This window comes from Bos grunniens, chromosome 13 (genome assembly GCF_055505025.1).
Source record: "Bos grunniens cultivar Pamir isolate PY7600 chromosome 13, Bosgru_T2T1.0, whole genome shotgun sequence".
Lineage (NCBI taxonomy): Eukaryota > Metazoa > Chordata > Mammalia > Artiodactyla > Bovidae > Bos > Bos grunniens.
The window spans coordinates 1,404,799-1,431,876 of NC_141177.1; the positions used below are offsets into that span (position 1 = coordinate 1,404,799).

The window sequence follows — 27,078 nt, forward strand, 5'->3', positions numbered from 1 at the left end:
CATCACAAACAGCCAACTAGTCTTTCCCAGATAAGGCAACCGCTTCAGCCACAGGCAGTCAAGTGCTTCCTTGCTTTGCCTCCAAGTATTCTCTATAAAAACTGCACCCCCACCCCACCCCACCAGCTTGTCTGTGCAGCTCTTCTAACCATCTTTGGTTTGATGTTGCCCAATCCCAAGAGACGGATACTCAAATAAACTTTTTTTTTTTAAGCCATGCCATGGGCATGTGGATCTTAGTTCCCTGATGAGGGTTGGAACCTACACCCCATGCAGTGGGAGCCAGGAGTCTTAACTATTGGATCACCGGCTAAGTCCCTCAAATAAACTCTTTTAATCTGCCTCGGTTTATCTTTTAACAGAGCTAAGAGATCTTAGGCATATTTTTAGATTATTTAAACTCCTTAGGATCAGTTTCTCATCTGTTAAACAGGAACAATAATTATACTTACCTCATGGAGCTGTTGAGGATTGAATTAAGTAAGATAACACAAGTAAAGGTCTAAGAATAGCAGAGACAATAAGTAGAAGCTGTTAGGAGACTCTAATAGAACTCTAACTCCTTTTTGTCAATATGTTTCTTTTTTGAAAAGTCCTGAAAGAGTCTCTGGCTTATAGTTAACTACATTCAGCAACATTTCTTCACACACTCATTAGCTGTAGACTTGCTTCAGCAATCCTGACTTCATTAAAATTATAATTATTTCCTTAATTCCATTTCCTTTATCTACTTCTTTAACTTAATCCCCCATGCTGGCTGCCAAGGCCCTGGGAATCAGGGAGAACCTCTTATGAGATAGTTTTCAACAAGGAAAAAAAAAATACATAAGAGCCAGATAGAGTCAGGAAAAATGAACAGTGAGTGAACTATCAAACGTGTGTGGCAAACCAAATTTTTAAAAGATGAACAGAAATACGCCTGGGAGAACAGGATGAACCAGAAGGATGGGAAGAGGACACGAAACACAAGTGTGTCCCAGCAAAGCCATCAGCGCGAAATCACTTCTGTGTCCCTAAGCCACTAATTCATTCTCAGCTGAGCTTAACCCCCTCCTCCAGGTTTCTCCACCCCTGAGAAAAACACATCCCAACCAGCAGCATCCTTGGAAACCCCAACCACCTCAGATCAAGGCGGGATTTCAGCAAGACCTTTGGGGTTTCATTGGTCAATCTCCATTTTAGGAAATTATGCACTTTTTGGAAGGAGCATTCTTGGGACTTAGCAAAAACACTTTTTTTTCTCCTTAGTGAAAATAATCATTTTGGAAGGATCGAGCCCCGTGCCTGGCACTGAGAACATATGCAAATCAATGTTAATTTGCTTCCCGTTGCAGAAAGAATTCCATCCCAAGGATCAGGGTTTATTCCTCTATCCATAGGTTCAACGTATATTTCTCAAGCATGAGCTATGTTCTAGGGTCTGGGAAATAAGATTGCCAAATTTAGTAAGGAAAAATAGAGACCACCCAGTCAAGTTTTAATCTAAGACAGACAACGGGCATTTTTAAGTATAGTCACATCCCATGCAATACACGTATGCTAAAAAATTATTCACTGTGTATCTGAAATTCAAATTTAACTAGATCCCATATTTTACCTGGCAACGCTACTGAGAATCGAGTTGAGACCAAGACAGACCCCATCCCTTATACAGCTTTATAGCAATTGTAACCTCAGAAGCTCACAAGACTCAATTCCCATCTGGCATTTTCCCAGTGGGAAAGCCTAGGGAACAGACTGACCGTCTCTTTAGAGGCCATCACTTCTGAGGCCCATTTAGCAGATGCCACGCTGTATTAGAGTTATGCCCTTATTTCCTTGTCATGCCCCTCTGCATCACGAGGTCCTGGGAAGAGCAGATGCTCAGCACAGGCAGCTGAATGAAGGAGTGAAGAAACACACACATGGTTGGATACTATCAAATGCAATGCTCAGGGTTCACACTGAAGATATTCACACACCTTCAGAAACACTGGAGACACAGAGAAACCCATGTAGCCAGAAACCCAAGACCATATGGGTGAAGAATGATCTTTTATTTTAAAACGTTTTTGGAAGGTACATGGAAGAAAATAAAAGCTTTCTTAAAAGGGAGGGAGAGGGGAGATGGTGTAAGAAATTGTGACCCTGGTAAATAATATAAAGGGTGCTGGGAAAGGTGACTTCTTAATGTAACAGGTCACACTGAGTCCAAGCACTGATTGAACCAAGTGGGGATATAATAAAATACGATGGCCCATAGTTAAGCAGAACCATAATATTAATAACTGAGGAATATGGTATAAACAAATAACAAATAATTAAGAGCCGTTTTATTGTCAGTACTGTCAAACAATTGAAACACTCAGAAGGAAAATAAATCACAAGAATCCGCAAAAGGGTAAATTCAGGGAGGTGCAGGGCACACGGTATCTACAATAGAAAACCACAGCCATCAAAGGGGGAACACAAAGTCGATACCTATAGAGCAGGTTTCAAGTATGCTAATTTTTTTTTTTTAAAGAAAGAAAAGGGGAAAAAAGAAAAAGAGTATTGCAGAGTGTCCCAGGGACCACACAGGTAGGCAGGACGCGGAGCTGCTTGCCGGCACGTTTCCCCGGGCGCCCTCTGCCCATCCGGGTGGGTCTGCGGCTGACACGGCTCACGCCAGGCCCGTCAGTGCTCAGATGGGTAGGTGGGAAAAGTCTCTGTTCGATGAAGCTTCAGAGGGCTGGTGACACCTTTTCCAAAAGAGATTTTAAAATCAGCAGTTGCAACCACAACCAGGTTAGCTCATCGCAAGTTTCTGTATAACAGACATAAATAACGTAGGATACAGAACGCTTTTCCCCCAGAGGCTACTCCCAAGGATATGCAAAGGAGAGTGAAACCACAGTGAAAGACGGGGTGCTTAACACATCACTTGCGTGTGGCCTTTGCACTGCTGCTGCCGCTGCTGAGTCACTTCAGTCGTGTCCGACTCTCTGCGACCCCAGAGACGGCAGCCCACCAGGCTCCCCCGTCCCTGGGATTCTCCAGGCGAGAACACTGGAGTGGGTTGCCATTTCCTTCTCCAATGCATGGAAGTGAAAAGGGGAAGTGAAGTCGCTCAGTCATGTCCGACTCTTTATGTCCCCATGGACTGCAGCCCACCAGGCTCCTCTGTCCATGGGGTTTTCCAGGCGAGAGCACTGGAGCGGGCACCATCGCCTTCTCCAGGCCTTTGCACTGGCTGTGTGCGAACCAGGCTCCCCAGGTGGCTCGGTGGTAAAGGGCCCTCCTGCCAATGCAGGGGACACGGGTCCCATGCCTGGGTCGGGAAGATCCCCTGGAGAAGGAAATGGAAGCCCTGTCCAGGAATCTTGCCTGGGAAATCCCAGGGACAGAGGAGCCTGGCCAGTTACGTTCTAAGGGGTTGCAAAGAGGTGGTGACAACCTAGCGACCAAACAACAGCAATGGGATCAAACCAGGAGCAACGAGGGGCAACCGCCTCCTCGATATTTCATCAACCAACTCCTACACCCAACAGATTTAGGGAAAACGAGATACAATCAAAAGACTGGGGAATCTTTTGGTTGGCGAGAACACCGTTTGGAAACCAGGTCAGAAATAAGACAATATTGTATTTATTCCTAGGCAATCCTGCGGTAAAGGAGGACCTCTTAAAAGCCACACAGCCTTTATTATTTCAGGTTTAAGTTCCAAACCAAGGGCAATGAAGGTGTCAGGAAGGCCAGGTCAGGAAGAAGTCACACGAGGCCACTGCGAGTCTCCTTTGTGACACCGGACAGGGGCTGGCGAACTTGATAAAAGGGCAGATGTGAAGTACTTTAGGTTCTGCGGAGTGTATGGTCTCGTAGCGACTACTTAACTCCACTGCCTGCAGCTCAATAGCAACCAGTTAATCTGTAAGGAATGGGCGTGAATGTTCCCATGAAAGCTTGTGAACAAAAACAGACAGCAGCTGGATTGCCCAGGAGGCCAGCTGGCCGTTTCCTGCGGCCGGAGCGCGTGGTTTGATAAACACAAGAGGTGCTCTACTGCCATCTGCTGGCTAAGGGCTGTTGCGGTCCAGTCGCTAAGGCTGACTCCAGGACTCCGTGAACTGTGCCTGCCAGGCTCCGCGGTCCTTCACTATCTTGCGGAATTCACTCACATTCAAGTCCATTGCATCAGTGATGCCATCCAACCACCTCATCCCCTGTCGCCCCTTCTCCTCCTGCCAGTCTTTCCCAGCATCAGGGTCTTTTCCGGTCAGTGGGCTCGTTGCATTAAGCGACTAAGGGTTACCACACGCAAAGGAATTTACAATGCAGATCAGGTGAAGAGCCCTCAGAAGTGAACAAAGAAAAATCTACACTACAGTTCAGACTTCCTGGAGCCAAACATGTAGATCAAGCCAGTCTAACCGGCTAAGCAGAGCATGCCCGCCCCACCAACGCGCGCTCAGAACGCTGGACGGAGCAGGAAGGCTCATGGTGGCGCTGGCCCTACGCCCTAAGCGCATCTCCTTATCCCAACAGCCCTGGGCTCCATCACGGCCCAGTCTAGTCCCTTTCTGACATAAGAAATCGTGGATTCAGATATTTACAAGCCTCAAATCTGAACCATAAGAAAACTATATATGTATCATACAGTCACTGGTACATATAGCGGTGACTATTAGAGAAGTTCGAATAGTAAAATATCCCAATCACTAGAGATCATTCCTTCCAGTTTCCCAATCATTTTACACATGAATTCAATTCTCCTTCCAATGCACACAAACGCGTGCAAAGGTCACACACAGAGGTCACAAGCTGGTGCTGGCCTGTGGGCCCTCTCTGTGCCTGTTCTCTGGCCTGCACGGGGCACAGAGCACGCGGCATTCCTTGTCGACATTGCACACTGGGGAAGGCCAGGCCCATGGCCTGCGCTCTCCCCGCCATGTTCACCAGGGAGCCCACCGCGCCACACTGGCTGGTCCTCGTGGCCCCTACAGACATGCGAGTGTGAGACCCAGGTTTATCTGTCATCATTCTATTCTAATTTGCTCAGACCTTAATCTACTTCTCTCTTACTAGATGCACACACAATGTACGTAGCTGTATTAGAATTAATACTGAAAAACCAACATTATAGAGAACAGATGGTGGTTGTCAAGGGGTAGGGGCTGGGGGACAGATGGATGGGAGTTCGGGACGAGCAGAGGCAACTGTTCTATCCAGGAGGGACAGACAAGGCCCTGCTTACAGCACAGGGGGCTACAGTCGATGCCCTGTGATAGATAATGGAAAAGAGTATAAAACGCAGGCACAGGCGCCAGGGGTAAAGGAACCTGCCTGCAAATGCAGGAGACAGAGACCTGGGCTCGATCCCTGGGTCGGGACGATCCCCTGGAGGAGGGCATGGCGACCCACTCCAGTACTCTTGCCTAGAGAATCCCACGGACAGAGGAGTCTGGTGAGCTGCAGTCCATGGGGTTGCAAAGAGTCGGAGACAACTGAAGTGACTTAGCACACACACATATGTGTGTGTGTGTGTGTGTGTGTGTATAACTGAATGTATACATATATGTGTATAACTGAATGTATACATATATATGCATAACTGGATCACTTTGCTGTACAGCAGAAATTAAAACAGCATTATAAACCAACTATACTTCAATAAAAGATAAATATTTAAAAAGAAAGAAAACCCAAGGTTAAGCCCTCCAAAGTAACCACTTGCTCAAAAAATCTACCCTCCTTAGGATAAAAATGTAAATTGCACGACCTGGAACCAACCCTCTGGAGGAGTTATTTCCATCACATGGTATTCAGTTTGAAAACAGCCGCGGTGGCAAAATTTCCACCCAAAGGCAAGCATATACATGAAAGAAAGACCCTAAACCCGGAGTCAGAACCCTGGAGTTCTAGTGTCAGTCCGTCCACCCGCTGGCCATGTGATCTCGGTGACTACTGACCTCCAAGGGTCTCAGTTCTGCCTTCACTGAAATGGAGTCTCTGGCCAACTCCACCTGCTGCCAGGTGAGCCAGGAAAGGCGAGAAGGGAGACGCCCGTAGAGTGGCACAGACATCTGATGCGGCTCCTTGATTTCCCACGAATATCCAAAATCACATCACGCTGGATCAATGATATAAGTGCCTATGTTTTTCTCATTTTTGCTTTGAAACAAGGGACGCTCTCTTCAGAGGCAATTTCTACAGAAGGGTTCTAAGCATATTGAGAAATGGAGCGCCTTAGGATTAAGGGCAAAATTCCTAACATGTTAACTTAAAGAAGGAGATGAGGGAGTTTAAGAAGAACATTGCCAAGAAGCTGGACACACCCGGCTCTCTCCTAAAAGCCTTTATGCACCAGTCACACCGCTTCCTTTCTGTTCTTTGAAAATCTGAGCTCCTTCTGCACCAGGGCCTTTGCATATGTTGATTTCTCTGTGGATAATGCTCAATAGGACTCCTCTTTTCAGATTCCAGGTCTTGGGGTAAATGGTGCAGCCCCTCTAAAGAAGTCTCTTTGTGACCCTCCTCCCCAAACTGGCTACAACTCTGCTTTACCATTCTCTACTACAAACATTTTCTTTTCAATATGACACGGACCAAATTTGAAATTAAATATGCATGTGTAATTGTTGGCTGTGGCTCTCCTTCCGACTATAACCTGTAGGAGGCAGAAACAAGCCTGTGTAGTAGCCCCACTGTGGCTCCATCACCTAGCATAATGCTCAGCATAAAACAGATGCTCAACTAACATTTATCAAACAATGAATGAATGGAGACGAAAGCCTCAGCTCCACGGCACAGGTGATCCTGGACACATTACTAACTTCAAATTCTGTGTCTTAGCCGCTCAGGGGAATAAAATACTCCCAGGCGGCCGCTTTGCAGTCTATGAGATCACGTATATTACATTCTGGCTTTCCTAGTGGCTCAGTCGGTAACGAGTCTGCCTGCAATGCAGGAGACCCCCTGCAGTACAAACACTGCTGTCGCACAGGGGACCCAGGTTCAGTCCCTGGTCAGGAAGGTCCCCTGGAGAAGGGAACACAACCCACTCCAGTGTTCTTGCCTGGGAAACCCCAGGGACAGAGGAGCCTGGCGGACTATAGTTCCTGTGGTCGAAGAAGAATCAGACACGACTAAACCACCACCACGACGTTAGGTTCCTAGTGTAGACAGGAACACAGTGGGTCCTCAAGAAACAGTAGCTTTTATAAAGATATGCAGTGAGTATGTCCTATCTCCCTTGAAAGGAACAAATCTGGCACTTTACTAGTTGTATATTAATGTCAGTTTATATAAAAAAAAAAAAGGAGAGAGAAGACTGCATGTTCACCTTTACAGAGCCCTGGCTTAACCAAGATTAAACAGATTTATTTTTTACTGCAGGACATCTCAGAGTCTTGAAAATATTGATTTGCTCTCTGAATTTCCTAAAGAATTTAACATGTAGCACAAACCAGTCCATCCTAAAGGAAATCAATCCTGAGTATTCATTGGAAAGACTGATGCTGAAGCTGAAGCTCCAATACTTTGGCCACCTGATGGGAAGAACTGACTCACTGGAAAAGACCCTGATGCTGGGAAAGATGGACGATGGGAGGAGAAGGGGACGACAGAGGATGAGATGGTTGGATGGCATCACTGACTCAATAGACATGAGTTTGAGCAAACTCCGGGAGTTTGGTGATGGACAGAGAGGCCTGGCGTGCTGCAGTCCGTGGGGTCACAAAGAGTTGGACACGGCTGAGCGACTAAAAGACTGATTTTGCCCCCAATTATTGGACTCTAGACTGAGTGACTTAACTTTCACTTTTCACTTTCATGCACTGGAGAAGGAAATGGCAACCCACTCCAGTGTTCTTGCCTAGAGAATCCACAGAGTCGGACACTGAAGTGACTTAGCAGCAGCAGCAGCAGTACTTTTTTGGAGGAGGGTGGCATCAACCAGGGTCAGGACAATATAGAAGACAACTGGGAAATGGCAACTCATTTTATACAATGAATTCTTAGAAGAAGCCTGTGAACACGGGGCTCAACATATGGCTGAGTGCTTCTATTTCATGTATTTTTTCCCAATTCTCAAGATGAAGCTCACATGTTAATTCTGTAAATGCCTAAGCAGAGAAGAGAATTTAGTTTTGAAACTGTAAAATGGGGTGGAGGAAGCAGCGAAGATGGATGAACACATCTTAGGGTACGCGGGCGTGTCAGACCCCGCACGCTCCTCTCCTCACCGACAGAATAATAAAGCGGTAAATCCAAGCGTCAACCAGTAGGGGGCGATCTAGCACCAAATTTGGAGAGGAAAACATTTCTCAAACCTCTTGGATAAATTCCCTCATAAAGTTCTGCATGATTTCCAAGGTTAGCCACTGGATCCGTCAGACAAAAATCAATCTGAAATACATTAGGGGAGGTGAGTTGGCCAGAGGAATTACAACTCACGGATACCAGCAAAACAAGATACGAGGCGCTGTGTAAGCTCATCGTGGGACACACACAGGGCCACGATGTTACTCATTTTCTCAATTTCCTTTTTTTCTGGGGGTGGGAAGAAGGGAGGAATAAAGGCAGGTGGGACAGGTGGAATGCGTGTGAGCCTGCTCAGCTGCTCAGTCCTGTCTGTCTCTTTAAAACCGCAAGGACTATAGCCCGCCAGGCTCCTCTGTCCACGGACTTCTCAACAAGAACGCTCGAGTGGGTCGCCATTTCCTCCTCCAGGGATCCTCCCAACCCGGGGGTGGAACCCGTGTCTCCTGCGTTGCAGGCGGCCTCTACCGCTGAGCCACCGGAAGCCTCATAGGCGGGACAGATGAACATTTTCCATTTATTCGTCGTGTGAATGGCCACCCCTGAGACGTGAGATAATTTTATGTAGTCTGAACATTTTTTAAAAATCTATCAAATTTAGTGGTAAATTGAGTTTCCAAGCTATTCAATACATACACAGCACATATTAGCACTGTATCTCAATGAATACTGGTGACTAAGAAGCAATCCCAAGATAAGACAAATATAGACAAATCTACATAGAAGTTGCTGATGAGGTACTATCTCGGAAACATTGGTTACAAACTGAGTATCAAAATAAAACACATTTACATTAATTCCTACACAGGTAACAAAAGTATGTGAAAACAAACAATTTGATGAAATAATTGATACAAAACATAGAAAAAAAAATCACTGAAGCAATTATAATGCCATTCTCGTGCACAGAAATATACTAAGATAATAGGATATTTCATTGAGTATTAGCATGCAGTCAAAACAGGAAAAATGTAAGAATTCTATTGGGAGCTTAGGTTCAATGAAGGTTATACTATGTAACAAACAATCATAGTTTTAATTATCATCTTCAATCCTAGAACACAATCACCTTCAAAACCCTATACAATTACCAGTCACAAAGCTTGATAACCCATCATCTCTGCAGGGATTCCATGGCTTTTTTTTTTCTTATTATCACTGGAATTTATTTCATCAGAAACTAAGCAATCGCTATCTTTAAATTACTGTCCTGCAAGCACTACTACTGTGCTCATTTGTAAAATCTGTACCAATAAACTTGGACTTACTTCTACAGCGATGCACACAGACCTCATTTTCTGCTTCACTGCATTATGCTTACAGATTTGCACTTTTGTTAACTTTTTAAAATTTCTTTTTGATTGAGTATTTTAGGGCCTCATCATGCAGCATTCGGGATCCCAGTTCCCCAACCAGGGATCGAACCCACGCCCCCTACCGTGGAGGCAGTGCAGGTTCCTAACCACTGGATGGACAGGGAAGTCCCTATGTATTTTTTAAACGGCAGATCTGCGGCGATCCTATGCTGAGTGAACCTGTTGGTACCGTTTCTCCAACAGCACCTGCTTACTTCGTGTCTTTGTATCGCATTTGAGTAATTCTTGAAATATCTCCAGCTTGTTCATTATTATTATACTTGCTTTGATGACCTGTGATTGGTGATGTTTGATGTTACTACTACGACCCACCGAAGGCTTACATGATCATTAGCATTTTTTAGCAACAAAGTGTTTTTGAATTAAAGTATGTATATCTTTTTAGACATACAACTGTTGCACACTTAATAGACCATAGGCTAGTGTAAACATAACTTTAATATGCACTGGGAAGCCAAAAAAAATTTGTGTGACTCGCTTTATCACAATATTCTCTTTATTGGGATGGTCTGGAACCAAAAGGGAAAGTGAAGTCGCTCAGTTTGCTACCCGTGGACTGTAGCCCACCAGGCTGCTCCATCCGTGGGATCCTCCAGGTAAGAAAACTGGAGGGGTTGCCATTTCCTTCTCCAGGGGATTTTCCTGACCCAGGGATCGAACCCGGGTCTCCTGCATTGCAGGCAGATGCTTTACCCTCTGAGCCACCAGGGAAGCTAATATATATCCAAAATCTGCCTGAATCTCATTACTGTTGAGTGTTGGGTTATAAAAATAATAAATAACAAACTTAAATATAAACTGAACTGAAATATAAAGGCTTATCAAATAACCCCAAGTCCGATTCTGATGAGCCGTTTGGTTTGTGGCTTGCTATATTTGATAAAAAAGCAAACTTCTCTAAGGTGATTTTCCTCCTTCATGGTGATGTTTTGTGTTGTTCTGCTCCGTGTCTAGAGGTAACATTATCACCACTGTTTTTCTGGAATTAGTGGGTCAGTAGTCCTTGGTGATGTAGTCCCTAGAAATTGGTGTAGTCCCTAGAAATTTTATGGAATGGTGAACTTGAACTAAGCCATAAAGAATACTGAGAGAAATTCTCAGTGGGGGAAATAAGTCTGTACCAGTGGTGAGAACCATTTCTGTGACAGTAAGGGAACTGGGAGAAGGCCTTGTCAAAAGTGATGGGGATGTTTATTTAGGTCTGTAAGGCCTGATAGAGCACGGTGTAACTTGTGAATCTTATTTTCAGTAATTGGAGAAATGTGAAAAAGCAAAGAAGATAGTCTGAAAACATGGGCAAAAACAATTTGGGGAAGCAGAAGTCTGCTATAATTCAGATGCTGTCCAGGTCAGTGTAGCAGTTAGCTTCTAAGAGAGTTCTGCACCAGTGTGGCAACACATGGAGACCAGGAAATTGACTGATTTCTGTGCTTCCTAAGTCAACTAAGGCCTGTGTTGGCAGAGAATTGTTGGGTTCTAGGCCAGTTATATTCAATAAGGGCCTCTAGTAATTATAAGTTCCTATAGTTAATTCCTGGAGAAGGAAATGGCAACCCACTCCAGTGTTCTTGCCTGGAGAATCCCGGGGACGGAGGAGCCTGGTGGGCTGCCGTCTATGGGGTCGCACAGAGTCAGACACTGAAGCAACTTAGCAGCAGCAGCAGTCCTTGGTGATGATACCAGACTCTTTCAGCTATGTACTGTTTTTCAACCGTAATACGGGCTTTTTGCATGCAGGTAAATTTGCATTTTTTTGTTGTTATGGTTGAAGAAGTTGTGTCTATATGCTAGGAAACAGAGTTGTTTTCTTTGTTGTAAACAGATGCAGACATTGTCAGAGGTAGCTATATAACCCAAGGAGCACACAAACCATATGTCAACAGCATCTAACACATCTGCTCTAAACTTAAGATTTTAAAAAATATGACTACCCCGTCAGGGCCCTGGTAAGACCTTTAGTCTTCGGGCATTTCTGATGAGCGCCTACTTGTTTTGAAAGGGAGTTAGGTTAGTTAAAATAATTGTAAAATGAGGGTCTCCTTCATGTGACATTTCCTCTGTCCAGATTGCCCTGAGGATGTTTCGTTTTTGTCCTCCCCACAAGACAGGCGGGGTCTCAGGGCCCTGACTTGGAATGGAGCCCGAGGCCCCTGCCTCAGAAACACTGGGCTCTGGGGGAAAGGGGACTAACCTGCGGGGAAGGACGCAGCATCCGGGAGGACTCTGGCCTCCGTTGCGCCCCGCCCCGGAGCCCCCCGCCCCGGAGCCCCGCCCCGGAGCCCCCCGCCCCGGAGCCACGCCCCGGAGCCACGCCCCCCGCCCCTCCCCCGCTGCGCCCCGCCCCAGAGCCCCGCGGAGCCACGCCCTCCGCTCCAGCACCCTGCCCTCCGCCCCGCCCCGCTCACCTTGCAGGCGGTACAGCTGCCCCGTGCTGTGCTGCCGGGTAATGTGCTGCCAGTAGGCGCTGCGAGGCAGAGGCACCATGGTGCTCAGCGAGGCGGCCCGCTCGCTCATCTTCACCTGGAGCTGCGACAGAGGAACAGAGCACAAGTCAGCAACCCAGGGCTGCGAGGGCTGACCCGGGGAGCCCCCGCCGAGGAGATCCACCAGGGGAGATCCACCCGGGGGAGCCCCACCCGCGGAGCCCCACCCAGGGAGATGCACTCGGAGAGATCCACCTGGGAAGCCCCGCCCAGGGAGATCCGCCCGGGGAGATCCACCCAGGGAGATCCACTCAGGGAGATCCACCCGGGGGGACCCCACCTGGGAGATCCACCCAGGGAGATCCACCCGGGGAGATCGAGGGCCGCGGAGTCGGCCATCCAGAGCCAGTGGGCTGGCCCGTGGGGGAGCACGTCTGTCTTTGCTGACTTGGCAGCGCCCGTTCTTCACACGTTGGCAACAGGGTATCATTTTCCGGGCCGGAACTTCCAGCGACTCAGCTCAACCCACCTATCACGGTGGGTGGACCCCACTACGGATTCAGGGGTGGCCCAGGGACCTGAGTCAGGCCAGTAAGACACAATCCCTGGGGACATTCATTAGAACTTTTGTGGAAGAATCAGGAGAGGTAAGTTAAGGGTGTTTTGCCTGCTTCGGTCATTGCTGAACCCCAGGGTCCAGATCATGTCCTGAGGTGGTAAGTACGCAGGACGTACTTCTGGAGTTGAATGTGGGAGCTTTCTCATCAATGTAGGGAGCTGATGGGGGGACAGGAGATGGGCCTGGGGTCTATCCTGGCACAGTAAGAAAGAACAAGGCAGTCAGTGGACACTACTCTGAGGAAGAAAGCCAGGGAGAGTCCTGACAAGCTCCACTGAGGCCTTGGTTCCTACCTGAACCCAGAGGCTAGGCCGAGAGCTCTCACTTACACCAGCCCATTTCGTCTTAGTCTAAGCTGATATGAGCTGGGTTTTAGCACTAGCATGGGCCTTCCCAGGTGGCGCTAATGGTCAAGAATCCAGCCAATCCCGGAGATGCAGGAGACCCGGGTTCCATCTCTGGGTCAGGAAGACCCCTGGAGAAGGAAATGGCAACCTGTTCCAGCATCCTTGCCTGAAGAATCCCACTGACAGAGGAGCCCAGAGGGCCACAGTCCATGGGGCGGCAGAGTCGGACACAGCTGAGCACTCACACCATACCAGCAGAAGAAAACCTCTGTCTGCTCCCACAAGTGCCTGATCCCCTTCCAGATACTGAGGGGAAGAGGAAGCTGTGGCTTTTGGCTCCAAGTATCTAAGAGGACCCATCCTAAAAGATACAGTGTGAGGCTCCACGTCCTCGGGGAGGAGTAGGTCGTCTGTCCAACCACACTGGGGGACGATTCCGAGAGAAGACAGCTTAGCAGGACGAGCAGGAAGGGACTAGAGGCACACAGGGACGACGCAGGAGGAAGAGAGGGTGGGGTGTGATCTGAGGCAGCTGCCCAGTGCCCCCGGCCCGAGCCCTGATCTGGCACAAACATGACATGCTTTTACTGTGTCGTACCACAGAGGTGACTCTGATGTCCCAGAGCGGCTTGCATATCAAATGACCCACCCCAGTCTGATAAAAACGTGTCCAGAAATGGGTTTAGACAAGGATGGGCGTTAGGAGACAGTCTGCACTCAGGAAAACTAGGGGCAACGTAAGCCCCCAAGTCTCAGGGCCTGGCTAACTGCGGACACGCTGGAGTGCTTGGCAACCGCAAATCAGAGGACGGCAGATTTACGTCAACTGAGAAGGAAACACTGCCATACTGTGCCATTACGGAAGAGCGAATCGCAGACCATTCTGTCTAGTGGGATGCCACCTTAATTGCTCATCTGAGAAAAGCTGGTATTAAATTTATCCACTTGGATTCAGTGAGATGATGCCTGCTTAGCACTTGCCTAACAAACCAGGCACAGCGAAAAGGAAGGACGTTGTGATGATGAGTATAAACTGCAGTGCCCTCCAAAAGGTTCCTTTTAAACTCCCCACTCTATACATCTCATTAACATAGTAGTCTCAGGCATAATATCTGTACGTTCCCTCAATAAAGCCAAATAATACGAGACTTCACACCCTGGAATCCAAAACTCGTTGGAGTTGATATGGTGGTTTAGTCGCTAAGTCGTGTCCGGCTCTTGTGACCCCATGGACAGTAGCCTGCCAGGCTCTTCTGTCCATGGGATTCTCTAGGCAGGAATACTGGAGTGGGTTGCCATTTCCTTCTCCAGGGGGTCTTCCCAACCCAGGAATCAAACCCAGGTCTCCTGCATTGCAGGCAGATTCTTTACCAAAGGGAAGCCCAATGAGACTGACTCTAAAAGAAGATTATAACCATCTTTCCAAAGACTATTTTAATTTACATATCCTCTATTTTACACGTGATGGATTGAATTCTCTCTTTACCATAGTAGCACAATTACTTAAATGTGTCCAAGTAATTACACAGCACTAGATTTTGTGGGGAAATATTTTCCCTAAACATGTCCAATTAAATCAAAAGGGTTAAAAAGTTGAAAACAAAGGCTAGTAGAAAAGTTCTGGGGCTGTTTTCCTGCTTCTGCAGAAATGAAAGTCTCAAAGTTTAGCAGCAAAAACAAAAACCAACCAAAAAAAAAAAAACCTATTTAGCAGCGACATGCGGTGACGTTCAACCTCATGAACATGGAGTACAAGAAAATAAAGAGAGGAAAAGAACTGAATATTCAGGCACCGATTATTTGCTTTTCTTAATAGAAAGGGATTATAGTTAAGATAGTAATATTTTTAATACAAAGAAAATATTTGGGAAGCAGCCATCACTTCAAATTACTCGCTACTTCACTGTGAACATACTTCTGCAGCCCAGCATGGTCTGATTGTATTTTTAGAACGCTTACTTAGGAACAAAAATAAAATGGCACCAATGCCGTGTGTCAAGAGAATATCAACCAAGCCTGGTCTCTTCCTTCCTCAAACCTTTGAAAGAACATCTAATTTTATCAAAGGGGCATTTTAATTGTCTTTGGAGAAAAGTGCTAAGAAAAGCCTTCTTAGTTAACACTGCAAAAATGTCTGAATTCTCGAAGCGTGAGAAGACTTGGGAAGTCAGCGATGATGCCCCAGTCAGAAGGTGCCCCCTCACCCCGCCTCACTGCCACAGGGAGCCCCACCCTCTGACTTCAGCTCAGCACCCCTCCGTCACCCCTCTGCACAATGGCTGGGCCCAAGCCACTTGCTGAGTCCTGCCATTTCCACCCACCCAGGTGCCCACACCCCACTCCCCACTATAGCAAATGCTGACTCCTAGGCCTGAGGACACCCGACTCCTCACCTGGCTAACAGCTGTCTGCCCTTCAGAAGGCGGCCCAGGAACCACCGCCTGACCACTCTTCCTCCACAAATGACACCAGGCACTCTTACCAGACGGTGGCTCAACTGGTAAAGAATCTGCCTGCCAACTCAGGACACACACGAGACGCAAGAGTCGCAGGTTCGATCCCTGGGTGAGGAAGATCCCCTGGAGAAGAAAATGGCAGCCCCCTCCGTATTCTTGCCTGAGAAATCCCTGAACAGAGGAGGCTGGCGGGCTACAGTCCACAGAATCGCAGAGTCAGACCCACCTGAGCATGCACAGCCCTGCTCTCACCGTGGTCATCTCGCTCTTCTGTGATGGCAGCCCGCCTCCTCTTGCAGCCCATGCACTCCGAGAACACGAGATTGTATCTTTCATCTCTGTATCCCCAACACCTGACTGGGACCCCCAAAGACTGAACAAATACAGGATGGAGGAATCAATGAGCCAGAGAACCCAGCCCTGCCCAGGGAGCAGGGAATAAATCTTAAATCAACCCAGCAAAGCAGCCTGGAGCTGAATTCCTACTGAAGCTCTAGGTCCAGGTTATGTTACCGTGGTTCTCGGGGCTGTGGAGAGCGTGGTGACAAGACTGAGTCACTCTGTACTTTGCCGCTCATGTGACGAGCAGAAGCAGGGTGTCCAGCTCGTCATGTTTATCCGTCCTACTAGTGTCGGCTCACGATCCCGCCAGGGGAGAAGGACAAGGCTTCGTGAGTGACAGACACACACCTTCCTGGACTTCACCCCCCAGACTTGCCCCTAGACGGCAGGATACGTGGAGGCCTCTCCCCGCCCAGCCCGAGTGAGTTCTGATGCTGCTCGGTGGCCTGAGATAATCAATCAACGGATGGAGCTGGTGCGGTTTCAAGGACACACGTGGCTCTGTGCCGCTGGGGGTGGCCGGGGGGGATTATGGGGTAGGAGACCTGGGTTCCCATCCCAGCCGTGCTCCAGGTAAGACACGGGACACGTCCCCACTTGTGTCTAAACCTCCCAGTCTCCTTTCCCATGGAACATCCCTTCCTAAAGAGACAACAATAAATCTAAGCAAACAAAAGAGAAAGAGATGACTGCCATAAAAAGGAATGAAGTCAGGGACCACCCTGGTCCAGTGGCTAAGACTCCGAGCTCCCAGTGCATGGAGCCAGGTTAGATCCTTGGTCGGGCAACTAGATCCCACATGCCATAACTGAAGACCCTGCATGCTGCTATCATGACCTGCTAAATAAAGTGATGAAGTCCTGAAACATGCCACAACATGCACATATGCTCAGTCGCGTTCAGTCGTGTCCGACTCTTTTCGACCCCATGGACTGTAGCCTTCCAGGCTCCCCTGTCCACAGGATTCTCCAGGCAAGAACACTGGAGTGGGTTGCCATTTCCTCCTCCAGGGGATCTTCCCAACCCAGGGATCGAACCTGTGTTTCCCGCACTCCTGCATCAGAAGGTAGCTTCTTTACCACTGAGCCACCGGGGCCCCCTCCACAACGTGGAGAAGCTGAAAACATGATGCTCAGTGACAGAAGTCACTTGGGAAAGACCACATTGCACACGATCCTATTTATACGCAACATCCAGGGCAGGCGAATGCAGAGAAAGCGTGCCGGTGGCCGCCCGAGGCTGGGTGGGCGGGCTTCTCCCTGGGGTGAGGAAAGTGTTCAGGAGCTGACTGTTGATGGTTTCACAACCCCATGACTATGTTAGCGCCACTGGATTGCATGATTTAAATGGGTGTATCGTATGGTATGTGAACTATGCCTCAATATAGCTGTGCTCAAAAAAATAAAATCAGACTATTTCTTTTTTATAAAGCATGATGTAATGAGGTAGGTGGTGGCTACTTCTGGTCAAAGCCTTCCCAGGTGGTTCAGTGATAAAGAATCCACCTGCCAATACAGGAGTCGGGGGTTCGATCTCTGGGCCAGGAGAAGGAAATGGCAACTCACTCCAATATTCTTACATGGAAATGCCATAGACAGAGGAGTCTGGTGGGCTACAGTCCATGAGGTTACAAAGAGCCAGGTGTGATTTAGAGGCTAAACAACCACCACCAGCACCACCAGCCAAACAGTCGCGGCGGAAGTAACGTTTAAATTTGAGTAACAAGTGGCCAAACCACGGCCCCCACTGCTGTCACAGTCAGCAGCAGACAGACTCTAAAAAACCTCCCAAAACTCACTGAGGAAAGTGCTCATTGTCAAGGCCCCTTTTCTCCTGCTGCTGCTGCTGCTGAGTCGCTTGAGTTGTGTCCGACTCTGTGCAACCCCATAGACGGCAGCCCACCAGGCTTCCCCGTCCCTGGGATTCTCCAGGCAAGAACACTGGAGTGGGTTGCCATTTCCTTCTCCAATGCATCAAAGTGAAAAGTGAAAGTGAAGTCGCTTAGTCGTGTCCGGCTCTTAGTGACCCCATGGACTGCAGCCAACCAGGCTCCTCCATCCATGGGATTTTCCAGGCAAGAGTACTGGAGTGGGTGCCATTGCCTTCTCCCTTTTTCTCCTAATAATAGGCAAATCATAGCCACCCTCTTGGGAGAGAAAGCCCTCTAAGAACCACTGTGTGCCAGCCGCCCTTTGGTTCCCGCCCCATCCCTTGGCCTGGCTCACACTTCCCTGTTGCCCGAGGGCCCCTTTTATGAGTCTGAGACCAGGTGCACAGAGCCGTGGCTAAGACTTAGCAACAGCACGACACACATCAATCACCAGGTCGTCCTTCCCTGGACTCCATCTGTTTTTACAACAAAGCACTGGGTTCTGCAGAACTGAACAGTACGACAGGAGCTAACTGCTGCCATGAGCCATCACAAGGATGCTCATATGCTGCGTTTGTGGCATCGTCCTGGAGCCGTTCAGAAGCCAGCACAAGTCATCGCAGAACAGACAACGACTTCAAGACCCAACCCCCTCCTCATAAGCCTCTTAAAGTCCCGTCGGGCTGCGCCTTCCAGCTAACTCCCCTGGGGCCTCTGCCAGTGGCCACCCTTCGTACGCAAACCACCCGTGATTTCCACTCTCTCAACCGAGCCTTGAAGTCGCCGCCCAGGGACACGATGTTGATGACAAGGCTGTGCTGTGAGTCACAGCTACATCGACGCCGAGTGTCTGCTCGGCTTGAGAGGCTTCCAAAGCTCCCCTGATTCTGGTAGTAGCCTCAGTTTAGGGATGTATATATAAAGAACTTACTTTCTCCGGGTATTTTAAGCACAACATGTGGGCAAAGCCGAATCAGAAGGAACGACTCAGTTCAAGAGAGGACGAGTAAGATGAGGTTCTAAAGAAACCCGCATTTCGCTGTCTGTCTCTCATCCCCCCAAGCCCAGCGCACGAGTGGCACCGCCCCTCGGCTCACCGTCAGCCTCCACCGAGCCCCCTCAACGGTGCCTTCGCCTCCTGCCTACTTGCTCTCCTTCGGAATCACATTTGGGAATAGACTCTACCTACGCTTTCTGGTCCCTGGGTCAGCCAACCTCTGAGCTCTCCAACTTTAACAAGAATCAGCTGGAGGGATCATTAGAATGCACATTCCCGGCCCCCAACCTCACTGTGAATGGGGGATTTGCATTTTTCCCGTTTCCAGATAATTCCGTTCGTCCTGGTCCAGGGACCACACTTTGAGAACCAGTGTCCCATGCTAGGGCCTCCCTGGCCACTCGTGATAAAGCATCTGACTGCAACGCAGGAGATGCCGAAGATTCGGGCTGGATCCCTGGGTCAGGAAGATCCCCTGGAGGGGGAAATGACAACTGACTCCAGTATTCTTGCCAGGAAAACCCCAAGGACGGAAGAGCATGGTGGGCTTCAGTCCATGGGGTCTTATTAAGAGCTGGACAGGATTGAGTATGCATGCACGCAGGTCCTATGTTATTCATACACTTTGGATCAATCAAGCTGGGGGAAAAGTTCTCCACTGTGTCAAGAGCCCAACTCCAGACTCAGGAAACTGGGGTTGCAGTCTGGATCTGCCACTAATAAAGGTTCCAGGCTGGTTATTTAACCTCCTTTAGTCATTAATGGGGCTTCCCTGGTGGCTCATGCCTGCAATGCATGAAACCTGGATTTGATCTCTGGGGTCGGGAAGATCCCCTGGAGAAGGGAATGGCAACCCACTCCAGTGTTCCTGCCTGGGAAATCTCATGGACAGAGGACCCTGGCGGGCCACAGTCCGTGGGGTCGAAGAGTCGGACACGAATGAAAGACTGAGCATGAGATAGTGTATGCAGCACTACACTGTCCTCTTTTTTCTATTTCGTATCTTGTAAATGTATCCCAACGTTCCCCAACACTGCCGTCCCCTCTGCTGTCATTTTAACGTCCGCATCACAGCCCGTACTTTGGTTGCACTATACTTTACTTGTTCATTTTCCTAACCATTTTTAATTTACCAGGTAAGATGGAGGAACTAAATTGTGACCAAATCTCCTTTTATAACATTTTTCCCCTGCTAACTATAATTTTTATCTTAAGACACTTTACTACAATTATTCCAATGACCAGTATTTTTAATGTTTAAAAATTTTAATTTACATGTGAAATTGAATTTTAGACTGACTCAAAAATTACTTTAAAATGTGACTGTAGATGGGTTGGTAATTTTGCTTTTGTTTTTAAACAAAGCAGTCTTATCTTCATATACCGTATACCAATGCAATAGACTAACAGGTTAGCCATTAAAAAGCAAAAGGTAGATCTTTTCTGAAGTGATGTGAAACGATTCTAAACTCAAAGGGCTGCTATTACTTATGTATGCGTGTTCATGGAGAGAACTCATCACTGGGGCAGGTTTAAATTCCATGGATCCACTCTGATGATTCTCAAACGTGTGTCTGTAACTCCCATCTCTCCCTGAAACCTCAGAGTCCTGTATTTCACAGCCCGCTCCCCACCTCCACCAGATGTCCAGCAGGCTCTGACCCAGGGATGGAACCTAGGTCTCCTGCATGGCAGGTAGATGCTTTACCATCTGAGCCACCAGGGACCCAGGAGAGCTAGTCTCTCATTGAACACACACAAACCCAAAGCATCGTTTCCCAGGCTCCACTCTCTGCAGCTCTTCCCCTTCAGGGTAAATGCTTCTTCCACTTGCCCCACTGCTCTGTTTAAAGAAGAGAAACCCTTGGGAGTACCTTGTTCACGCCCTATCCTACTCGAGAGTCCAGCCATCAGCAAACCCTGTTCTTCATAATGTACCAGAGTCCACGTTCCACCTGCTCCCCACCCTGCCACCATCCGATCCACATCCTTAGAGCTCTCCTGGATGCCTCGATGATGGAAACAGTCCATAGCTTGGCTTCTTCCTTGTACTCTGGCCTCACTCATCCCCAGTCTTTCCCAAACAGCTGCCAGAGTGCCCCCTTTAATAGTAAAGACAGCTTGCTGCTGCTACTGCTGTTAAGTCGCTTCTGTCCGACTCTGTGCAACCCCATAGACTGCAGCCCACCAGGCTCCACCATCCCTGGGATTCTCCAGGCAAGAACACTGGAGTGGGTAAAGACAGCTTACTGGACCATTACTCAGAACCCTCCGGTGATTTCCCAACTGACCCCAAGCAAAATTCGAAGTCTGGGCCACGACTGCAAGGTCCTTTAGGACTTGGCACCTACTTATTTCTGGACAACACCTCGTAGCCCTCTTCCCATTCATGTTTCAAAGTCATGGCTTTGGACTTGACCAAGCAAAGAACAGAGCTGTCTCAGAGCCTCTGCAAGTATGGTCCCCTCTGCCTAGAACAACTGGCCCTTGGAAATTTCCACTTCTCTTTCCCTCCTCTCTCTGCTAGAGTCTTGTTTCATCAGAGCAACAAATCCCCCTTCTTCTCTCCCCCTTTACACTGTCTCTCCAGAGCATTCACCAACTCTTGATACAGTTTTGTTTATTATCTGTTGATGATCATCTCATCACCCCATGCTGCTGCTGCTGCTAAGTCACTTCAGTTGTGTCCGACTCTGTGTGACCCCATAGACGGCAGCCCACCAGGCTCCCCCGTCCCTGGGATTCTCCAGGCAAGAACACTGGAGTGGGTTGCCATTGCCTTCTCCAATACATGAAAGTGAAAAGTGAAAGCGAAGTGGCTCAGTCCTGTCCAACTCTTAGCGACCCCATGGAGTGCAGCCCACCAGGCTCCTCCGTCTATGGGATTTTCCAGGCAAGAGTACCAGAGTCGGGTGCCATTGTCTTCTCCACATCAGCCCATAACAAGGAGCAAACTCTTTGAAGACAAGGACTCTTTCCTGTTCTCTGCCGTACTCCTGCATCCTAGGAGGGTGTTCAGTTCAGTTCAGTTGCTCAGTCGTGTCAGACTCTTTGCGACCCCATGAATCGCAGCATGCCAGGCCTCCCTGTCCATCACCATCTCCCCAAGTTCACTCAAACTCATGTCCATCGAGTCGGTGATGCCATCCAGCCATCTCATCCTCTATCGTCCCCTTCTCCTCCTGCCCCCAATCCCTCCCAGCATCAGTCTTTTCCAATGAGTCAACTCTTCACATGAGGTGGCCAAAGTACTGGAGTTTCAGCTTTAGCATCATTCCTTCCAAAGAACACCCAGGGCTGATCTCCTTTAGAATGGACTGGTTGGATCTCCTTGCAGTCCAAGGGACTCTCAAGAGTCTTCTCCAACACCACAGTTCAAAAGCCATCTCCTTGCAGTCCAAGGGACTCTCAAGAGTCTTCTCCAACACCACAGTTCAAAAGCATCAATTCTTCGGCACTCAGCTTTCTTCATGGTCCAACTCTCACATCCATACATGACCACTGGAAAAACCATAGCCTTGACTAGATGGACCTTTGTTGCAAAGTAATGTCTCTGCTTTTGAATATGCTATCTAAGTTGGTCATAACTTTCCTTCCAAGGAGTAAGTGTCTTTTAATTTCATGGCTGCAGTCACCATCTGCAGTGATTTTGGAGCCCCCCAAAATAAAGTCTGACACTGTTTCCACTGTTTCCCCATCTAATTCCGATGAAGTGATGGGACCAGATGCCGTGATCTTCGTTTTCTGAATGTTGAGCTTTAAGCCAACTTTTTCACTCTCCTCTTTCACTTTCATCAAGAGGCTTTTTATTTCCTCTTCACTTTCTGCCACACTCATAAAATGAGTGAACTTATTAATAAATAGACACATCTGTATCTATTAAGTGATACAATGTTCTGGAAGGATGCAAATGAAGCTGGTAAGTGTTCACTTCCAAGAAAGTAAATTGGGGACCTAAGAGGCATGAAGCGTGGGAAAGAGGTTGGCTGCACACGGTGCCTCCTTTTGTACCATTTGCATTTTCTATCACGTAGGAATCAAATCTTTTAAGCCTGCTTTTGAAGTCTCAAGAGAAATCACAGCTCCCACCCTCCACTGCATACCATTCCACGTGTTAGTTTAAAGAATGTTGAAACTATGAATAAAGCACTGAGTGATGTTTAAGTGCCCCCACTCCTGTAAGAACAAGCTTATAGGGAAGAAATCTCTTCCCACTTCACACACTGTCATTTTATAGGTCCTTTCCTCCCCAACCCTAACCCCCTTGATCCTCTCCAGATGACACTAGAAATTGAAACCAAGGAGAAACTGAAAGGAGACTAGAAAAGAGCTCCCAACAAAGCTTAAACATAGTTTAAAATCTCTAACCAGAGAGAAGTACTCCAAATACCTCATGAACAGTAAACATGTTTTGAACAAAATCTTTAAATTGTTGTTTATTCCTACAAAATCCAGATCAAATGTCCCTTTTACAAGAGAACAACAGTCTTAGACAATATTTTTAAGACATAAAAATCAAGCGTGTATTTGCGTAGCATGCGCTCTATTTACCCAGCTTGATACATCTATATTTCTCAGGTACATCAAACACCCTTATAAAGTGCTAGCAAATAACTCTTGTATGGCTCCTCCGTGCTGGGAGTAATTCATTGAGATAAATACATTTGTTGCATTCTTTGGGATTCTCTGTGCTTGATAAAGCACATTCATTTAATCAATACAAGCTGCTTAAAATGCTAATTGCTATGCTAAGTGCTGGTAACCAAACCCTCTGGAACGGAGGTGCAGATGCTGCTGAACAAGTTTTGTACTCATTGTGGGGCAAGTCCTGTAATCACTGCAGGTTGATGAGAAGGGGTAAATCGTCCTCAAGGTGTACACAGGTCTGCAGAGAAGTTCTCACACCCATCTTTCCTCCACCTGTTGAACAGGTGCACTCCCCTGCTAGCAGAGGAATGAGGTCTTAAAAGGAGGCAGCTTTCTCCAGCAAGAGCGTAACCACATGTTCTTGCTTTCGGAAACAATGAAACCCCATGAACACATCCTGCTGAGATGCATGTGAAGACTGGTAGGCAATTATGCCTGTACTGACCCCTGTGTTCTCAGCCCCATGTTCACTGAATGATCACTGATGTAATCTGCCTGCGGGTTTTTGTGGGTATAAAGGATATCAAAGCTCGCGGTCACACACTGTGCACTCTCTAGCTCCCCTGTCATTTCTTCCAGGGACCAAGGAGCCAAACTCTCACTTTAGAGTCATTGTTCTCGAAGTGTGGTCCCTGGGCCAGCGTCAGCATCACTTGAGAACTTGTTAGACACTCAGATCCCAGCGCATCACCCAGACCTTCAGGAACCCGCAGGCGGAGCCCACCCTCCCGGGGCTTGGTGAGCCTTCTCAGTGACTCTGCTTCCCACAGAAGGTGGGAACCACTACCCCAGGGGCCCCCTCTCCTGCTCCCTCACCTCTCACCTCCACCCAGACCACAACCACACTCACACTTGGGCCTAGACACCCTCTCTCTCCTACGGGAGCCTCCAAACATCCTTCTGCCCTTCATTTCCGGTGACACACATCCTGGGCTTCCTGGTCCCGTCCTGGCTCCTCACGTGCTGACTGTGAGCCATGGAGCCTCTGTTTCCCTCTGTGAAATGGACCTGATCATATTGCCAATAAAATGCATTCCATTAAAAAGAATGAAAGAAACCAAAGCTGACCAACTTTTCTGTCAAAGCCAGATATTAACGGCCTTTGGCTCTGCAGGTTATCCAGTCTCTGTGGTGGCTAAGAAGCCCCTCCTTCGTTTCCATGCAAAAGCAGCCGTGACAATATAAAAATGGAGGGGGGTGGCCGTGTTCTAATAAAACCGTATTCATGAAAACAGGCACAGACCAGATTGTGCTCATCAGCCATGGTTTGCCAACCCAAGTCAGACCTATGCTACATGACTTTGAACTATTCCCATGAAGTATTTATTGCTGAGTAAGAAAACCAGCGTGCAGTTTTTTAAATGTGTAAAATGACTGTGATTCTATACAACCAACAAGGATCCCCAGAGACTCCCATCTTGGGTAGGTATCTAAGTGTGTATGTAATCTTCTGGGTGTCTGTACAGATTTCTACGTAGCATGACGTGAGTACAGAGGAAAGCAGGGAAAAGTTAGGACACGCCTTTACGGTCCAGGAGTTGCTGAAGAGGGGAGCGGGGCGTGCTAACCAATAATAAAAAGGAAAGTCAGAAACAGCACACAGCGTCTATGTGGTCATATTTTTGCAGTTACTTAAATTTTCCATACATGTACTTATGTAAAGATAAATAGGATTCAAAAACCAACCCCCATCTCCAAGGACAGTTGTGAAAATTAGAACAAAATAAAGCAGCACCACAGATGGAGCTGCTCATTCCAACTTTAACTGTCCCTCCATGAGTTGAAACCTCCGAATGCGGTTTTCCACAAATGGGCCCCTGCCTGCACCCTGCCTCCCCTTACCGCTTTCAGCGAATTCTGCCCTGGGCGCTTTGATTCATGCACTCCCTCACGGCATGCATTTCTATACCCTGGGTATCATTTATAGCCATTCACTCTGCTGGGGGCTGGAAATTAAAAATACATAAGACACAGACCTTTTGTTCCCCAGGTGTGTGTGCACATGCTTACTCGCTGAGTCGTATCCGACTCTCTGAGCCCAGGGACTGCAAACTGCCAGGCTCCTCTGCCCATGGACCTTTCCAGGCAAGAATGCCGCAGTGGGCTGCCTTTTCTGCCTTGTATAGTAAATGGCCAGGGAGCTAGTTCAAAGCCCAGCTAGGATCCCATCACTGTCTGCTCACACAATGGCGCCGCTTTCTCAACAGAGGAGGGCAGCTGCTGCTGCTGCTAAGTCGCTTCAGTCGTGTTCAACTCTGTGCGACCCCATAGATGGCAGCCCACCAGGCTCTGCCGTCCCTGAGATTCTCCAGGCAAGAACACTGGAGTGGGTTGCCGTTTCCTTCTCCAATGCATGAAAGTGAAAAGTGAAAGTGAAGTCGCTCAGTCGTGCCCGACTCTTAGCGACCCCATGGACTGCAGCCCACCAGGCTCCTCCATCCATGGGATTTTCCAGGCAGGAGTACTGGAGAGGGGTGCCATTGCCTTCTCCAAGAAGAAAGCAGGCCCACGTGCAATCAGAGCTCTCCTTCCCTGGAGGAGAAGCCTCCTCCTGGGCGCTCACACACAGTGCACAGGGCGTGATCTGTACGACAGCATGCAGCAGGCACTTGGTAAAAGCTGCTGAATGACTGGGTCGCCAATGGACACGCTGGCTGGCTTGGCTGAATGTGTGGCCCAGGCAGCAGATGAGGAACCGCTCCCGCCGCCCCTCAGTCACAGCCTCAGCCTCTCTGGCTCAGTCAGGGTCATGCTGTGTTTTGCTTTTCCACCTGTTGAACAGCGTTCGGTTCTCTGGCTCATGGTTCCCACGAAAACGATGTGTCCAGAGAGGACGGCTCTCCAGGAGGAGCCCAGCCCCACCTCCACCCCAGCAGGCTGCTAAGAGCTTCTGCTTTATCCCAAGAGGCTCTTTTTAAAAAATTTTAGATGGGATGAAATGGGAGAGTAGAACCGACATATAAACACTCCCAGGTGTAAAACAGGCAGCTAGCGCGACACCGCTGCCCAGCACGCGGAGCTCAGCCTGGGCTCTGTGACGACCCGGGGGGTGGGGAGGACATGAGACCTGGCCTTCTCCTCCAGAGCCGAGGTCCACAGCGGAATCCTGTGCATTTCCTGAGAAAGCACTGAGGATGTCATGGAGACCTTAAGGGATGGGCTCATATCCCGTTCACTGAAGTTTGGAAACACATTTTACTATGGAAATGAAAGCTCCAGAGCTCAGAGAGACGACAGCTGTCCGGAGGAGGCGCAGGGCGCTGGGAAGGCCCCCGGGGGCTTGAGGGACAGAAGCTCGCAGGGGCTCTGCCGGCCCCTGGAGCCCCGCTCTCCCAGGGCGCTTCTCTCAGGTCCAAGTCGACTGTCTACACGACAGGTGGTCATCCCGGGCTTTCTGATGAAACCTGCTCCTCGGGACCGCCAAGCCCTGACCAGCTCTGCTGGGTGTTTGGCAGGAACCACTCAAAGAGCTGTCTTCACTTTCTCCAGCTCTTTCCCTTGTTCTAATTCTTGGAGCAAAATCGAGGATATTCCCACCATCGAAATGCTACTGAGACATCACAGAATATGACTAACTGTGAAGAAAAGAGCGTGGACAGAGGCTTACTCCTCGAACGTTAGAGAAGAGAGGGAGACAGAAGAAAAGTGAGCAAGAGAAGAACATTGCGGAGGGAAAATGCAGCCGTGACGCCACTTGGCGAGCAGAGCTCCAGCTGAGAATGCC

General features: G+C 48.4%; 1 protein-coding gene across 4 annotated transcripts in view; it reads right to left on the reverse strand.

The window, feature by feature from the left end:
- Positions 1–2,017: 2,017 nt before the first annotated feature.
- DOK5 (docking protein 5) overlaps positions 2,018–27,078 on the reverse strand; it is a 151,263-nt gene continuing 126,202 nt past the window's right edge. For all 4 annotated transcript variants that reach the window (XR_015138567.1, XR_015138568.1, XM_086330797.1 and 1 more), the window contains 2 exons: positions 12,059–12,179; positions 2,018–2,720 (listed from right to left, as the gene is read on the reverse strand). Coding sequence is in view for 2 of the 4 variants with exons in the window: in XM_086330797.1 (XP_086186923.1) it covers positions 2,656–2,720; positions 12,059–12,179 (186 nt within the window). In the remaining 2 variants the exon portion in view is untranslated. The remainder of the gene's footprint in view (positions 2,721–12,058; positions 12,180–27,078) is intronic.